Consider the following 19053-nt stretch of genomic DNA (forward strand, 5'->3'; position numbering starts at 1 on the left):
ACTTGAAAAATTTTATTGGGATCAACATTACTTTCCTTCCCTACTGTTCGGTCAAATACATGCTCCCAATAAACGTGTCCTTGCCAGGTACTGCTCCACCACTGTATGACTAAGCAGGAATATCAGCTACAACTATGCCAAGGAATCCACAAGAATATTCAACATGGAAAAATGTCAACCCCAAAACAGCACCTCCCAGATGACAACAACTCCTTTAGGAAATCATTTAACCACAAAGTCCAACTCCCCTTCACTCCTACTGCCTCAGTCACACATCTCAAAGGGCTGTTCCCTTAAACTAGGACAACGTGACCCACATCAGCAGCCCAGAGGCACTATGGCAACATAATGCCTTTTCAACAATTGGAAGGAAAAAAGAGAGACAAACAATTGAATGATGGTAACTGAAATCCTATAATTGGTGATTTGTCCATAACTACTGACTTAGTGGAGTTTTCTTCACTCCTTGACTGATCCCGGCAGCCACGATATGTAAGTGTAAAGGCCAAAACACATCTGAAGGCATTTCATTGTCTCATAGCAATGAAACAAAGGATAGATCCTCTCTGAGGATAGAGAAGATGCATCTCCAAGTTCCCTATTCAATGAACACTAATTTTAAAGGCTTTAAGAAAAAAATCCTTTAGGATGCTGAACATAAAAAGCTAATATGCCAGGGGGATCAGCTCTGTTTGGCAGGAAGTAGTGCAATGAAACCCAAAGTGTCCTGTTCACACTATGGAGTAGAACTGATAGTCCTGTTACCCCAACAGCTACTAACCTGCACTGATGAAAGAGCCATGTGAGCTGAGCTGAATCAAGCCAGGCAAGAAATTTACTTGAATCATAGAACCACAGCTCTCAGGTTGAAACAGGGATTTATCAGACATCCACCCAATAGTCCTCTACTTGACTCCCCTCCAAAATATCCCCCTCTCATCTCCTAATAACTGATGTAACCTGGTGCGATACAAAGAGGATTTGGAATGAAAAGTCCTGGGTTGGAGGCCTGGGACCCAACTCTGATTTATCAATCACGCAACTAGACCTATTCGTCTTAAATTACAATACGAGGAGACTAGACTAGCTGATGGCCAGCATCTCATCCAGTTCAAGATTCTCTAGGCAGTGACAGAGAACACACTAGCTCCAAAGATAATGATGTTCATGCTTGGGCAATTCTGATATTAAAAAGCTCTTCCTTGTACAAAGCCAAAATGTGCTTACAACAAGTTTTAGCCATTTATCTGAGATTTTTTTTTAATTTATATATTTTTTATTGTTGACAGTATTACAGATGTCCCCCATTTCTCCCCTCCCCTTTGCCCCCCTCTGCCCAGCCCCTACCCCACCCCAGGCCTTTACCATTCTATTGTCTGTGTCCATGGGCTATGTATATAAATATATAAGTTCTTTGGTTTATCTCTTCTCAATCCCCACCCCAAGATATGTCAGTCTACTCCATGCCTCCATGCCTCGGGACTTATTTTATCGCTCAATTTATTTTGTTCATTAGATTCCACAAATAAGTGAGATAGATCATATGGTATTTGTCTTTCTCTGACTGGTTTATTCCACTTAGCATAATAATCTCCAGGTCCATCCATGCTGTCTGAAAGGGTACAAGATCCTTCTTCTTTACAGCTGCACAGTATCCCATGGTGTGAATGTCCCATAGCTTTTGTATCCACTCACCTACTGATGGGGACCTGGGCTGTTTCCAAATCTTAGCTATTGTAAATAATGCTGCTATGAACGTAGGGGTGCATATATTCTTCCTGACTGGTGTTTCAGGGGTTTTAGGATATGTTCCCAGAAGTGGGATTGCTGGATCAAATGGCAGTTCCATTTTTAATTTTTTGAGGAAACTCAATACTGATTTCCCAAGTATAATCCCTCCTCTGTATAACAGCCACTCGCATCACTGAAGACAGATCTTCATCTCCTATCCACCTGCTTCTCACTCGATTTCCTTCATCTGCCTAATCATCCTACTTGCTTTACTCAGAACACAAAACAACTGTCCACATCCCTACTGACAAGTGGTATCAGGACTGAGCAAACAGTCATGGAAACAATCTGACAAATGTCAAGATAAGGACACCACCACTCATTTTATTCTAGCTAATGCACTTCTTTTAATGCAGCCCTACCTTTGCAGCTACTACATCACACTGTCACTGTCACAATACTCTTCTTTTACTAATGAGTGCATTCAGTTTTTATGAAGTTTAATTGGCAAAGTCAGAATTCTACTTTTATTTCTGTAATATTCCTTTTACTAGATTTGAGCTATTTGGTAAGACGAGCTGAAATCTTCTCAAATCCTCAGCCTCTCCTAAGAAATGTTGCCATCTGCTGACATTTTCATCCAAGTTATGTATAAAATATAATGATCATACCATGGTCAAGAAAACAGTCCTGAAGTAGACTATTAGAGGCTGACCTCCATAATGACATAAATCTGCAAGATTTGGGTCTTCCGTTCAGCAAAAGGTCAGATCCCAGATTACTCCATCCTTGCCACTCTCTGGACTCTGCCTTTCTCAGCTCGCTCACACCATGGTCTTTTCTTTCTGGTGCCCTTGCAATAATACCCACAGATAAGAGTGCCCAAGTCTTGGGGCACTTTGAGAGAACAACTGTTTTAAACAGTACAAATATAAAGAAAGTGAATAAAACAGTAGAAATTTCACACCCAGTGTGGCGTGGTGTGGTGGAAATAATTTGCAAGTTGGAATCAGAAGACCTGGAATTGATCCTAGTTTTGTAACTTACTTGCTGGGTGACCTGGGGCACGGTATCCCTCTGTTTCCTAATCTCAAAATTAGGGGAGATGATGGCCTCATGGCATTGTTTTGAACGTTAGAAGCAATATATGCAAAATCTTAGTCCATTATTGACACATAATGGACATGCAACATAGCACTATCATCATTATTACAGCATGGTGAGAGACAGACAAAAACACAACAGCTACATGCACACGAAGACAATGAAACCCACGAGAAGGAGAAAATGAAGACCTGTGTTCTGTGAATGTTAATTAACGACCCACAAAAGACACAAGCCATGATCTACTAAGGTCACAAACGAGAACATTAAATGAAGTTTTTAAAACCCCAAGCATTTTCTCCCTGATTGGCCCTAAATAAGATAGGCTACACCCTTGCATTTCCTACGTGATCATGTCCCAAGGACTGTTATACGGCCCAACACACTAGAGATGATTGCGACCCAGGCAACACAGAGTAAGAAGAAACACAATTTGGGAAGTGGGGTGCAGACACAAAAGCAAATAACTAAAATAAAACATCACCAGTGCTACAAGAGAGAGAAATACAGAGTACTGTATATGAGGGGATAGCGATCTACCTGTAGATGTCAGCTAAGGCTTTACGAAGGCGATCGTAATTATCAAGGGTCTTCAAAGATGAAGAGAAGGTAAGGTTGAGGGACTGCCCAGGTAGTAAGAACAGTGTGTAGAGATTTTCAACAGTGGTGGACCACAGAAGGTTCACCCAAAGAATTTTAATCAGTCTAGAGTGACTTTCACATAAACTAGAGGTGATAAGAGCAGCAGCTAGAAAGATACAGATTCATACCTATTGAGAAGGGGCTTGTGTGTCAATAAAGGAGTTTCGAATTCTATAGGCAAAGAGAAGCCAGTGGGGGAAATGACAGGATAATATCAGAAGATGATTCAGGCAGCCTACTAGTAGAGGGGCTAGTTATGACGCTGTTTACAAATACTCTCTTGAAAGACGGTGAGGTCCAGAACTAAAATTGCAGCACTGGAGATAGAGAATAGGCCCGCATACAAAGAATATAAGGCTAGTTTACATGATGTGGCATGACTGCGGAGACAAAGAGTGGGGAGAAGTGAAAAATTACTCTGTGTAGCTTGAGCGAGTCAGTGCATGGGGATGCAACTAACCACCATGTGGACATCTGTGAGACAGTACATTTCCTTACAGGGCATGACAGTGGGTTCAGATTTGAACAGTATGGACAGAGGTAACTAAGGCACATTCAAACAGAGATGTAGGGTTCGACATAGTCTGAAAACCAAGAGAGAGGTCAAAAATAGGAGTCTCCTGCGTGAGACTAAGTGAAAAAAACCCGTGCTTTAACCCACAGGAAGAGTACATGGAACATGTCTCTGATACACCAACGTAATAACCTTGAAAACAATGTAAAAATAGACTAATAAACTCATGCTAGCTCCTAGTGATTACTGCTTATAACCCAAGAGCTCATTTTCTTGATCTCTTTTGAAAAGGAAAAATTAAATTTGCCTGTTTTCTCTCCATTCATTATAATTTCTAGATGAACATTCATCCCATGGCAAGTTCTCCCAGTGTCCAGCAATAGGATTCATTGATTTAAAAAAGGGAACTTCAGCCCGACCAGAGTGACTCAGTTGGTTCAGTGTGGTCCTGTGCACCGAAAGGTTGCTGGTTCAGTTCCCAGTCAGGGCACATACCTGGGCTGTAGGTTCAATCCCCGGTCAGGTCATGTGTAGAAGGCAACCAATGGATGTTTCTCTCTTGCATCTCCATCTCCCCCTCCTCCCCTTCTCTCTCTTCCTCTCTCTAAGAGGGTCCTTGGTGAGGGTTAAAACAAAAAAAGACCATAAAAAAGGGGACACGCAAGTAGGTGCTTGTGAAGTCTTCCTGCATAAATTAAAGTTGACCATAAATGTGTAAATTAAAGTTGTCCATAAATGCATATTCTACCCCTTTAGAGACAAAAATAAGACACTGCATTTATCAATAGATATTTATCAAGCACCTATCAAGTCAAACTGGGTGTTAATTTAAAAAAAAGTAGAAGGTGTGAACCCTTCACACAAAGAACCTTTGATAGCCAAATGAAACCTTCCATAAAATCTCCAATATATGGGGTTCATATAATTTTGGAAATTAAGCAAGTACAGGTGAGTACGTGAGGAAGTTAAGAAGTAAACACATGCCACTAGAGAAACAGAGGTGGAGATATGGGTGGATCTGGGTTTGGTTAGAAATGAATCAGAACAGCCTACAGAGGATGGCTCCTCCTTGGCAGGCCTGCTATAAAAAGGTCATTACCGCAGACCTCAGCACCCAGCAGCTCCTTCAGGCTACGTTCTACCCGCTCTTCTGGTGAAGTAAGTAAGAGGAAATATATCTGACTTTGCCTGCTCAGTGTTAAGCAGAGTGGAAATCTGGATGTGTGTATACTCTAAGGCAAAAAGTTCTGGATGTGTGGGGTTCTTATTTTTGGTGGAACTGTTCCTAAAAGATTATTTCAATACAGAAGGGAAATGAGGGCGTACATTTTTTCTATGAGGCTACTCAGTACTCTCTTTATATTGCCGTCTTTTCCGTTCATTCATTCATTCAACAAATATATATACTAACTACCTTATATTTGACAAGTGCAGGTCTTGGCTGGTTATGCATCAATGAACAAGAAAAACTCCCTACTCTTAGGAACTTACATTTTAGTGGGGAAGACTTTCGGTAAATGATGAATGAACAAAATTTCACACAGTAATAAGAACAATGAGTGATGTGTAAAGTAATAGGAGGAGAGAACTTCAGATGCAGAAAAACAATGACGGGGAAAGGCTTCTCTGAGGAATTATCTTTTGAGCTGAGGTCTTAATGACAAAAGGAACCAGTCAAGGCAAAGGGCAAGATTCTAAACCAGAAGCAAACTTTTTTGAAGAACAAAAAGAAGCCAGTGTGCCTAGAGCGTATTTAACAAGAGGAACAGGGGTCCGTGAGAAGTCCCTGGCTGGGGCAGTAACACAACTGAATGTATGTTTTAAAAACATCGTTCTGGGCTGCTAAGTGGGAAACAGGGTAAGATCACAAGAGTCGGAGCAGAGGGATGGGTTGCAGTTTTAGGTAAGAGAAGATGGGAATAACAGAAATGGCAAGAAATAACTCTTTGCTGGAGCCAAAATCTAGATGTTATCCATGATTCCTGTCTTTTTCCCCATCAATGCACCTCCCTCCCCTCTGACAGCTGTCAGCTTGTTCTCTGTATCTATAGATCTGTTTCTGTTTGGTTTGGTTCATTTGTTATTTTTTTTAGATTCCACGAAAAAGTGAAATCATATGGTATTTGTCTTTCTCTGTCTGACATATATCACTTGGCATAATACCCTCTAGAGTCATTCCTATTATTGCAAATGGCCAGATTTCATTCCTCTTTATTGCTGGGTAATATTTCATTTTCTATATATGAACCACATCTTCTTTATCCATTCATCCATCAACGGACACCTTGGTTGCTTCCATATCTTCCTGGCTGTTGTAAATAATGCTGCAATGGACAGAAGGGTGCATATATCTTTTAGAATTAGTGTTCTTGTTTTCTTCAGAGAAATACCCAACAGTGGTATTGCTGTGTCATATGGGAACGCTATTTTTTATTTTTTGAGTAGGCTCCATACTGTTTTCCACAGTGAATGCATTAACTTACAATCCCACCCACAGTGCATGAGGCTTCTCTTTCCTCCACATTCTTGCCAACACTTGTTTGTTGATTTTTTGATGATAGCCATTCTGAAAAGAGTTGGGTGGTATCTTATTGTGGTTTTGATTTGCATTTCCCTGATGATAAGTGATGCTGAGCATCTTTTCACATGTCTGTTGGCTGTCTGTACATGCTCTTTGGAGAAATGTCTATTCACACCATCTGCTCATTTTTTAAACTGTATTGCTTGTTAAGTTGTATGAGTTCCTTATATATTTTGGATATTAACCCCTTATCATTTGTGAATATCTTCTCCCATTCAGCAAGTTATCAGTGTTCCTTCACTGTACCAAAACTTTTTAGTTTTTATGTAGTCCAATTTGCTTGTTTTTGCTTCTGTTTCCCTTACCCAAGGAGACAGATCCAAGAAAATATTACTAAGATTGATGTCAAAGAGCTCTTTATTGGTTAAATGTCTTGCATGTATTCTCCCACTCTGTGCATTTATCTTCCCTGCTTTAATAAGGTCCTTAAATGAACAGGCATTCCTACTTTTAATGCAGTCCAATTTTTCTCTTTATGACTAATACTTTTTGAGTTTTATTTAAGAAGTATTTCTCTACCCAAGGTCTTAAAGATTCCTCCTATGTTATCTTCTTTTACTTTTACATGTAAAATCCACCTGAGAACTAATTTGTTTTTCCTTATAAAAATCCAATTAACCCAGCACCATATTTCAAAATATATATATATATCTTTTCCTTACTGAATTGCACCACCACCTTTCTCATGAATCAAATTGTCCATGGTAATATTTGTTGATTTTGGACTATATTACCTTTCATTAATCCATTTGTTCAACTTTGCACTGATGCCATGCTGTATTCCTTACAATATTGTTTGACATCTAGTATGTCCACAAAGTCTGTCTTCATCCAGGTTGTCTTGGTTAATCTTAGCCCTCCATATTTTCATATAAATTTTAGAAATTACTTCATCAATATTTACTTTTAAAACTTCAGAGATTCTGAATGGGATTTTATTACATCTATAAATGAATTTGCAGAGATCTGACATCTTAACAATACTAAGACTTTCAACTGATGAACAAAGCATAATCTTCCATTTATTTAAATCTTCTTTAATTAATCTCAATAACATTTATAATATTCTGAGTACAGACCTTTAATGTCTTTCATTAGATTTATTCTTAGGTAATTCCTGATTTTTATGTTTATTTTATTTTCTAGTTGTTTATTGCTTTTGTACAGAAATACAATTGATTTTTATGTCTATCTTATATGCAGAAAGGTTGTTAATTTTATTTTAGTTTACTGGTACTTTTATTTTCCACATACAAAAATCATATCATTCTGGGAGTAATGACAGTTTTGATACTGCCTTCCCAATTTTTCTGTTTTAAATTCTTTTTCTTAACTTGTTGCTCTGGCCAACACCTTCAGTACATGTTGAACAGGATGAGAGCAGGTGTACCAGTCTCATTCCCAAACTCAGGGATGAAAGCTTTCAACATTTCTCTCTTGCATTGAGGGGAGGGGAAGGGAAGAGGGTGAGGAGGGTGAGTTATGTCTGGTTTTATAATTCCTAAAGTAGTCTTTATAATGTTTTTATACAACAAATGTTTGTTCAGATTTAACATGCTTACTACTTTTTGGTTAGCAATGAGATATATTAAACATTCCTTACATGTTATGCTATTCCTTAAGTGGCAAAATAAAAGCCAGTCAACAAAAAAAATGTTTACAGTATGGAAACGCCATTAAAGTCATCCTATCTAATTAAAAATACTGCAACCATCATGAATTGTTGGGGGAAAGAAAAAAAATGTTCATTCAGAGTCTCAGTAACTTGGCTTTCAGAAAATTACCTCTCAACAAACTGATCACTTAGCAAATTTGCTTTTAGAGAATTGACTTTCAGCTAATTGGTATGAGGAAATTTTCCTGCTTTGGGTCAGTGGGCCTTTCTACTATCCTGCTGTGGGCAATAGCCAAGTCAGCAAGAAGGATGGTCTTATCTAGAGCACACTGAGGTCTATAAGACTATCTAAATCCTGCTATGAATGGGCTCATGACCAAAAAACTGGCAGTTTTCATAATTCAGTCAAACTCTGTGTTGATATTCACTATGTACATGATAAAGAGAGGTTTTCATGGCCAACTTCCATTTTAAAAGATGAATTACTTAGGAAAAGATGTATGTTTAAAATGTGAAAATTCACAATAATAATTGATGTGACCTAGAAAAACAATACAAGAAAAGTACATTTTTATTTCTTCTTTCTAGCTTCACCTATATTTCCAAAGGATGTCTACTCTTCTGGAAAACATCACTGCCATCATCAAAATATTCCAACAGTATTCCAAAACGGACAAAGAAACTGACACACTGAGCAAAGAAGAGCTGAAGGAACTTCTGGAAATGGAGTTTCGCCCAGTTCTGAAGGTAAAGATATTTGCCAGGATTAAAGAGTATAGCACCTCAGGATGCATTAATAATCTCACAAAGGATTATTCTGAATTTTTGTGAACTCTAACTTTAGGAATAAAAATTGATTTAATCTTATTTCAAAACAAATTTCAAAAATTTGATTTCCCTCCTTTATACCTTTATATCCACTATACACACACACATGGGGTGTGCATGCACACACACCCTCTATGGATAAGAATATGAATATTTAATGACAAAGAAATGAATACCAATTAGTTAAACCTTCATAATATTCTTCCTACATCATGAATATTGAGACAGTATGTTAAAAAGATAGTTCAATTATGGGCTTTCTAATATATTGATATTTGAAGTAGTAAAAAGAGGAACTTTGTCATCAGATCTTTTCATGTCACCACATGTGTTTAAGATTTCTTTCTTTTACTCTATTACCTCTAGTTTTCTGCAAGACACAATAAGCTAAACTATATAAAAGAAAAAACACCAGATTGGTTTTTAATTTAAGTAGCAAAAATTCACATTCCCTAAATTGACTAGGAATTAAATTGATCATGGGAGTCTGCCTAATGGACCCTCCCTTTCTGTATGTCTTCTGTACAGAATCCAGATGACCCAGACACTGCTGATCTCTTCATGGATATCCTTGACATAGACCACAACCAGAAATTAGACTTCGAGGAATTTTTTCTGATGGTATTCAAGTTGGCCAAAGTGTACTATGAGTCTAAAATGAGACAGAATTTCCAAGCCACAGGACAGAAGCAGAAAAAGAAGGGATATGAAAAGAAACATGTAGAACATGACAGAAAAGGAAAAGATGAGAAAGAAAAAGGGGAAGAGGGTAGAAAAAGAAAATCTAGCCATTCAAAGAGTGGTGAAGAGGAAAAAAAGGAAAGATCCAAGAGCCCAAGAGGAAGAGGGAAAAAGAGACATGGGTCTAGCTCTGAAAGAAAGAGTGCGAAAGGTGATACATCTACTCATAGACATAGAGATACACATGGGGAGAAAACTCACGAAAAAAGGGGAAAAGAGAAAAGTAGCTTAACTTCTACTGAAAAACACGGGAGAAAAGAACTTTCAAGCGTTAGCCCAATCAGAGGAAATAACGGCAAAGATGATGAAATGGATTACGGAAACACAGGACTGCTGTGTGCTAAATTGAAAAGAACAAGATATAGTGACTCATATGCATATGAAGAAAATACATATGGGAAAAAGGACAATCAACTGGAAAAAAACAAAAATAATGAAAAGGTAGAGTTAAAATCAACAGAGGAAAATGTAACAACAAAGAGGTATACAGATCAGAAAAACAAAACATCAAAAAATAAATATGAACATTACTCTTCTAATGACAACAGAGCTACAAACCAAGGGTCCAGCACTAACCAGAGCAGTGAGAGCGAAGGACACGCAGAAGATTCACAAACACAATCGCGTTCTGGTTCAGGAAACCACCATGTAGATGTCCATGGCCAGTCAGGAGATAGCTCTGGACATTCTAGGTCTCAACGAGGGCAAAGAGCCAACCATGGGCGATCTGAGTCTGTCCATGGACAGTCAGACAAAAGTGCCAACAGAAGACAAGGGTCTAGTCATGGACAGTCTGCAGGCAGCTCTAGACATTCAGGGTCTCATCAAGTAGAGACATCCTCTGGAGGACATAATGTCTCATCCCATGGGCAATCAGGATCAGGCTCAAGAGGACGACAAGGATCCAAGCATGTGCTGTCACCAGACAGCTCCAGACACTCAGGCACTGGACATGGACAATCTTCTTCAGGGTCCAGAACAACCAGACATCGGGGACCCAGTAGTAGTAGTCAGGCAAGCGACAGTGAAGGACACTCTGAAGACTCAGGTAGACATTCCCCCTCAACCCATGACAGGACTGGATCCAGTTCAAGGCACCACCATGGATCTACCCATGGCCAGTCAAGAGACAGTTCTGGACATTCTGGGTCTCATCAAGCAGGGACATCCTCTGGAGGACACAATGTCTCATCCCATGGGCAGTCAGGGTCAGGCTCAAGAGGAAGACAAGATTCCAAGCATGTGCTGTCACCAGACAGCTCCAGACACTCAGGCACAGGGCACAGACCCTCCCCTTCAGGACCTAAGACAACCAGACATCAGGGATCCACTAGCAGTCAGGCCAGCGACAGTGAAGGACACACTGAAGACTCAGGTAAACATTATCCCTCAACCCATGACAGGACTGGGTCCAGTTCAAGGCACCACCATGGATCTACCCAAGGCCAGTCAGGAGATAGCTCTGGGCATTCTGGGTCTCATCAAGCAGGGACATCCTCTGGAGGACACAATGTCTCATCCCATGGGAAGTCAGGATCAGGCTCAAGAGGAAGACAAGAATCCAAGCATGTGCTGTTACTAGACAGCTCCAGACAATCAGGCACAGGGCACGGACCATCACCTTCAGGATCCAAGAAAACCAGACATCGGGGATCCACTAGTAGTCAGGCTAGTGACAGCGAAGGACACTCTGAAGACTCAGGTAGACATTCTCCCTCAAGCCATGACAAGACTGGGTCCAGTTCAAAGCACCACCATGGATCTACCCATGGCCAGTCAAGAGACATCTCGGGACATTCGGAGTCCCATCAAGGGCACAGAGCCAATCATGGGCCATCTGAGTCTGTCCATGGACAGTCAGACAAAAGTGCCAATAGAAGACAAGGGTCTAGCCATGGACAGTCTGCAGGCAGCTCTAGACACTCAGGGTCTCATCAAGCAGAGACATCCTCTGGAGGACACAATGTCTCATCCCATGGGCAATCAGGATCAGGCTCAAGAGGACGACAAGAATCCAAGCATGTGCTGTCACCAGACAGCTCCAGACACTCAGGCACTGGGCATGGACAATCTTCTTCAGGGTCCAGAACAACCAGACATCGGGGACCCAGTAGTAGTAGTCAGGCAAGCGACAGTGAAGGACACTCTGAAGACTCAGGTAGACATTCTCCCTCAACCCATGACAGGACTGGATCCAGTTCAAGGCACCACCATGGATCTACCCATGGCCAGTCAAGAGACAGTTCTGGACATTCTGGGTCTCATCAAGCAGGGACATCCTCTGGAGGACACAATGTCTCATCCCATGGGCAGTCAGGATCAGGCTCAAGAGGAAGACAAGATTCCAAGCATGTGCTGTCACCAGACAGCTCCAGACACTCAGGCACAGGGCACAGACCCTCCCCTTCAGGACCTAAGACAACCAGACATCAGGAATCCACTAGCAGTCAGGCCAGCGACAGTGAAGGACACTCTGAAGACTCAGGTAAACATTATCCCTCAACCCATGACAGGACTGGGTCCAGTTCAAGGCACCACCATGGATCTACCCAAGGCCAGTCAGGAGATAGCTCTGGGCATTCTGGGTCTCATCAAGCAGGGACATCCTCTGGAGGACACAATGTCTCATCCCATGGGAAGTCAGGATCAGGCTCAAGAGGAAGACAAGAATCCAAGCATGTGCTGTCACTAGACAGCTCCAGACACTCAGGCACAGGGCACGGACCATCACCTTCAGGATCCAAGAAAACCAGACATCGGGGATCCACTAGTAGTCAGGCTAGTGACAGCGAAGGACACTCTGAAGACTCAGGTAGACATTCTCCCTCAAGCCATGACAAGACTGGGTCCAGTTCAAAGCACCACCATGGATCTACCCATGGCCAGTCAAGAGACATCTCGGGACATTCGGAGTCCCATCAAGGGCACAGAGCCAATCATGGGCCATCTGAGTCTGTCCATGGACAGTCAGACAAAAGTGCCAATAGAAGACAAGGGTCTAGCCATGGACAGTCTGCAGGCAGCTCTAGACACTCAGGGTCTCATCAAGCAGAAACATCCTCTGGAGGACACAATGTCTCATCCCATGGGCAATCAGGATCAGGCTCAAGAGGACGACAAGAATCCAAGCATGTGCTGTCACCAGACAGCTCCAGACACTCAGGCACTGGGCATGGACAATCTTCTTCAGGGTCCAGAACAACCAGACACCGGGGACCCAGTAGTAGTAGTCAGGCAAGCGACAGTGAAGGACACTCTGAAGACTCAGGTAGACATTCTCCCTCAACCCATGACAGGACTGGATCCAGTTCAAGGCACCACCATGGATCTACCCATGGCCAGTCAAGAGACAGTTCTGGACATTCTGGGTCTCATCAAGCAGGGACATCCTCTGGAGGACACAATGTCTCATCCCATGGGCAGTCAGGATCAGGCTCAAGAGGAAGACAAGATTCCAAGCATGTGCTGTCACCAGACAGCTCCAGACACTCAGGCACAGGGCACAGACCCTCCCCTTCAGGACCTAAGACAACCAGACATCAGGAATCCACTAGCAGTCAGGCCAGCGACAGTGAAGGACACTCTGAAGACTCAGGTAAACATTATCCCTCAACCCATGACAGGACTGGGTCCAGTTCAAGGCACCACCATGGATCTACCCAAGGCCAGTCAGGAGATAGCTCTGGGCATTCTGGGTCTCATCAAGCAGGGACATCCTCTGGAGGACACAATGTCTCATCCCATGGGAAGTCAGGATCAGGCTCAAGAGGAAGACAAGAATCCAAGCATGTGCTGTCACTAGACAGCTCCAGACACTCAGGCACAGGGCACGGACCATCACCTTCAGGATCCAAGAAAACCAGACATCAGGGATCCACTAGTAGTCAGGCTAGTGACAGCGAAGGACACTCTGAAGACTCAGGTAGACATTCTCCCTCAAGCCATGACAAGACTGGGTCCAGTTCAAAGCACCACCATGGATCTACCCATGGCCAGTCAAGAGACATCTCGGGACATTCGGAGTCCCATCAAGGGCACAGAGCCAATCATGGGCCATCTGAGTCTGTCCATGGACAGTCAGACAAAAGTGCCAATAGAAGACAAGGGTCTAGTCATGGACAGTCTGCAGGCAGCTCTAGACACTCAGGGTCTCATCAAGCAGAGACATCCTCTGGAGGACACAATGTCTCATCCCATGGGCAATCAGGATCAGGCTCAAGAGGACGACAAGAATCCAAGCATGTGCTGTCACCAGACAGCTCCAGACACTCAGGCACTGGGCATGGACAATCTTCTTCAGGGTCCAGAACAACCAGACATCGGGGACCCAGTAGTAGTCAGGCAAGCGAAAGTGAAGGACACTCTGAAGACTCAGGTAGACATTCTCCCTCAACCCATGACAGGACTGGGTCCAGTTCAAGGCACCACCATGGATCTACCCATGGCCAGTCAGGAGATAGCTCTGGACATTCTGGGTCCCATCAAAAGCAGAAAGCCAATCATGGGCGATCTGAGTCTGTCCATGGACAGTCAGACTCAAGTGCCAACAGGAGACAAGGGTCTAGTCATGGACAGTCTGCAGGCAGCTCTAGACACTCAGGGTCTCATCAAGCACAGACATCCTCTGGAGGACACAATGTCTCATCCCATGGGCAGTCCGGATCAGGCTCAAGAGGAAGACAAGGATCCAAGCATGTGCTGTCACCAGACAGCTCCAGACAATCAGGTACTGGGCAGGGACCCTCCCCTTCAGGGCCTAAGACAACCAGACATCGGGGATCCACTAGCAGTCAGGCCAGCGACAGCGAAGGACACTCTGATGACTCAGGTAGACATTCTCCCTCAACCCATGACAGGACTGGGTCCAGTTCAAGGCACCACCATGGATCTACCCATGGCCAGTCAAGAGACAGTTCTGGACATTCTGGGTCTCATCAAGCAGGGACATCCTCTGGAGGACACAATGTCTCATCCCATGGGCAGTCAGGATCAGGCTCAAGAGGAAGACAAGATTCCAAGCATGTGCTGTCACCAGACAGCTCCAGACACTCAGGCACAGGGCACAGACCCTCCCCTTCAGGACCTAAGACAACCAGACATCAGGAATCCACTAGCAGTCAGGCCAGCGACAGTGAAGGACACTCTGAAGACTCAGGTAAACATTATCCCTCAACCCATGACAGGACTGGGTCCAGTTCAAGGCACCACCATGGATCTACCCAAGGCCAGTCAGGAGATAGCTCTGGGCATTCTGGGTCTCATCAAGCAGGGACATCCTCTGGAGGACACAATGTCTCATCCCATGGGAAGTCAGGATCAGGCTCAAGAGGAAGACAAGAATCCAAGCATGTGCTGTCACTAGACAGCTCCAGACACTCAGGCACAGGGCACGGACCATCACCTTCAGGATCCAAGAAAACCAGACATCGGGGATCCACTAGTAGTCAGGCTAGTGACAGCGAAGGACACTCTGAAGACTCAGGTAGACATTCTCCCTCAAGCCATGACAAGACTGGGTCCAGTTCAAAGCACCACCATGGATCTACCCATGGCCAGTCAAGAGACATCTCGGGACATTCGGAGTCCCATCAAGGGCACAGAGCCAATCATGGGCCATCTGAGTCTGTCCATGGACAGTCAGACAAAAGTGCCAATAGAAGACAAGGGTCTAGTCATGGACAGTCTGCAGGCAGCTCTAGACACTCAGGGTCTCATCAAGCAGAGACATCCTCTGGAGGACACAATGTCTCATCCCATGGGCAATCAGGATCAGGCTCAAGAGGACGACAAGAATCCAAGCATGTGCTGTCACCAGACAGCTCCAGACACTCAGGCACTGGGCATGGACAATCTTCTTCAGGGTCCAGAACAACCAGACATCGGGGACCCAGTAGTAGTCAGGCAAGCGAAAGTGAAGGACACTCTGAAGACTCAGGTAGACATTCTCCCTCAACCCATGACAGGACTGGGTCCAGTTCAAGGCACCACCATGGATCTACCCATGGCCAGTCAGGAGATAGCTCTGGACATTCTGGGTCCCATCAAAAGCAGAAAGCCAATCATGGGCGATCTGAGTCTGTCCATGGACAGTCAGACTCAAGTGCCAACAGGAGACAAGGGTCTAGTCATGGACAGTCTGCAGGCAGCTCTAGACACTCAGGGTCTCATCAAGCACAGACATCCTCTGGAGGACACAATGTCTCATCCCATGGGCAGTCCGGATCAGGCTCAAGAGGAAGACAAGGATCCAAGCATGTGCTGTCACCAGACAGCTCCAGACAATCAGGTACTGGGCAGGGACCCTCCCCTTCAGGGCCTAAGACAACCAGACATCGGGGATCCACTAGCAGTCAGGCCAGCGACAGCGAAGGACACTCTGATGACTCAGGTAGACATTCTCCCTCAACCCATGACAGGACTGGGTCCAGTTCAAGGCACCACCATGGGTCTACCCATGGCCAGTCAAGAGACAGTTCTGGACATTCTGGGTCTCATCAAGCAGGGACATCCTCTGGAGGACACAATGTCTCATCCCATGGGCAGTCAGGATCAGGCTCAAGAGGAAGACAAGATTCCAAGCATGTGCTGTCACTAGACAGCTCCAGACATTCAGGTACTGGGCAACGAACAACCAGACATCAGGGATCCACTAGTAGTCAGGCCAGTGACAGTAAAGAACACTCTGAAGACTCAGGTAGACAATATCCCTCAACCCATGACAAGACTGGGTCCAGTTCAAGGCACCACCATGGATCTACCCATGGCCAGTTGGGAGACAGTTCTGGACATTCAGGGTCCCATCAAGGGCAGAGAGCCAGTCATGGGCCATCTGAGTCTGTCCATGGACAGTCAGACAAAAGTGCCAACAGAAGACAAGGGTCTAGTCATGGACAGTCTGCAGGCAGCTCCAGACACTCAGGGTCTCATCAAGCAGAGACATCCTCTGGAGGACACAATGTCTCATCCCATGGGCAGTCCAGATCAGGCTCAAGAGGAAGACAAGGATCCAAGCATGTGCTGTCACCAGACAGCTCCAGACAATCAGGTACTGGGCACGGACCCTCCCCTTCAGGACCGAAGACAACCAGACATCGGGGATCCACTAGCAGTCAGGCCAGCGACAGCGAAGGACACTCTGACGACTCAGGTAGACATTCTCCCTCAACCCATGACAAGACTGGATCCAGTTCAAGGCACCACCATGGATCTACCCATGGCCAGTCAAGAGACAGTTCTGGACATTCTGGGTCTCATCAAGCAGGGACATCCTCTGGAGGACACAATGTCTCATCCCATGGGCAGTCAGGATTAGGCTCAAGAGGAAGACAAGATTCCAAGCATGTGCTGACACCAGACAGCTCCAGACACTCAGGCACAGGGCACAGACCCTCCCCTTCAGGACCTAAGACAACCAGACATCAGGGATCCACTAGCAGTCAGGCCAGCGACAGTGAAGGACACTCTGAAGACTCAGGTAAACATTATCCCTCAACCCATGACAGGACTGGGTCCAGTTCAAGGCACCACCATGGATCTACTCAAGGCCAGTCAGGAGATAACGCTGGACATTCTGGGTCTCATCAATCAGGGACATCCTCTGGAGGACACAATGTCTCATCCCATGGGAAGTCAGGATCAGGCTCAAGAGGAAGACAAGAAATCAAGCATGTGCTGTCACTAGACAGCTCCAGACACTCAGGCACAGGGCACGGACCATCACCTTCAGGATCCAAGAAAACCAGACATCGGGGATCCACTAGTAGTCAGGCTAGTGACAGCGAAGGACACTCTGAAGACTCAGGTAGACATTCTCCCTCAACCCATGACAAGACTGGGTCCAGTTCAAAGCACCACCATGGATCTACCCATGGCCAGTCAAGAGACATCTCGGGACATTCGGAGTCCCATCAAGGGCACAGAGCCAATCATGGGCCATCTGAGTCTGTCCATGGACAGTCAGACAAAAGTGCCAACAGAAGACAAGGGTCTAGTCATGGACAGTCTGCAGGCAGCTCTAGACACTCAGGGTCTCATCAAGCAGAGACATCCTCTGGAGGACACAATGTCTCATCCCATGGGCAATCAGGATCAGGCTCAAGAGGAAGACAAGAATCCAATCATGTGCTTTCACCAGACAGCTCCAGACACTCAGGCACTGGGCATGGACAATCTTCTACAGGGTCCAGAACAACCAGACATCGGGGACCCAGTAGTAGTCAGGCAAGCGACAGTGAAGGACACTCTGAAGAGACAGGTAGACATTCTCTCTCAACCCATGACAGGACTGGGTCCAGTTCAAGGCACCACCATGGGTCTACCCATGGCCAGTCAAGAGACAGTTCTGGACATTCTGGGTCTCATCAAGCAGGGACATCCTCTGGAGGACACAATGTCTCATCCCATGGGCAATCAGGATCAGGCTCAAGAGGAAGACAAGATTCCAAGCATGTGCTGTCACCAGACAGCTCCAGACATTCAGGTACTGGGCAACGACCATCATCTTCAGGGTCGAGAACAACCAGACATCAGAGATCCACTAGTAGTCAGGCCAGCGACAGTGAAGAACACTCTGAAGACTCAGGTAGACAATATCCCTCAACCCATGACAAGACTGGGTCCAGTTCAAGGTACCACCATGGATCTACCCATGGCCAGTCAAGAGACAGTTCTGGACATTCTGGGTCTCATCAAGCAGGGACATCCTCTGGAGGACACAATGTCTCATCCCATGGGCAGTCAGGATCAGGCTCAAGAGGAAGACATGAATCCAAGCATGTGCTGTCACCAGACAGCTCCAGACACTCAGGCACTGGGCACGCACCATCATCTTCTGGCTCCAGGACAACCCGACATCGGCGATCAGATAGTAGTCAGGCCAGTGACAGCGAAGGGCAGTCTGAAGTTTCAGGTAGACCTTCTACCTCGCCCCATGCAGTGACTGGGTCTAGGTCAAGACATCAGCCTGGGTCTCCCCAGGGCCAGTCAGGAGATAACTCTAGGCATTCTGGGTTGCATCAAGGTAAGGCATCCACCCAAAGAACTTCTAACTCTGCCCATAGTCAGTCTAGCTCCAGCAGCACACGAGGACAAGAGTGGCACCATGATCCACAAGGAGACCACTCAGGAAACTCAGGGAATGTACATGGAGAAGTCTCATCTCGATCTGGTCACAGTAGACACCATGGATCCAGTATCAGTCAGGCCAGTGATAATGAGGCTGGAAGTGTCAGACCTAAATGTAGCCATGTGGGATTCAGAGACAGACCCGCATATGGAGAATGCTTTTCAAGGTCCAAT

At 44.8% G+C, this 19053-nt stretch overlaps 3 protein-coding genes across 3 annotated transcripts; all 3 read left to right on the plus strand.

Annotated features, from left to right (window-relative positions):
• The first annotated feature begins 8796 nt into the window (after nt 1–8796).
• Nucleotides 8797–10588, plus strand: LOC148090865 (uncharacterized). Its single transcript, XM_087828166.1, has 3 exons — nt 8797–8934; nt 9544–9979; nt 10449–10588. The coding sequence occupies exons 1-3, from the start codon at nt 8797–8799 to the stop codon at nt 10586–10588; spliced, it is 714 nt and encodes a 237-aa protein (XP_087684292.1).
• Nucleotides 10589–11512: 924 nt separating this feature from the next.
• On the plus strand, nt 11513–15118 carry LOC148090866 (uncharacterized). Its single transcript, XM_087828167.1, has 3 exons — nt 11513–11880; nt 13053–13678; nt 14940–15118. Exons 1-3 carry the CDS (start codon nt 11513–11515, stop codon nt 15116–15118), a joined length of 1173 nt encoding a protein of 390 aa, XP_087684293.1.
• A 174-nt stretch (nt 15119–15292) lies between these two features.
• Nucleotides 15293–18694, plus strand: LOC148090867 (uncharacterized). The gene is made up of 3 exons (XM_087828168.1): nt 15293–15392; nt 15524–16369; nt 17598–18694. Exons 1-3 carry the CDS (start codon nt 15293–15295, stop codon nt 18692–18694), a joined length of 2043 nt encoding a protein of 680 aa, XP_087684294.1.
• The last annotated feature ends 359 nt before the right edge of the window (nt 18695–19053 follow it).

Source organism: Miniopterus natalensis, chromosome 19 (assembly GCF_054644295.1).
Source record: "Miniopterus natalensis isolate mMinNat1 chromosome 19, mMinNat1.hap1, whole genome shotgun sequence".
Taxonomy (NCBI): domain Eukaryota; kingdom Metazoa; phylum Chordata; class Mammalia; order Chiroptera; family Miniopteridae; genus Miniopterus; species Miniopterus natalensis.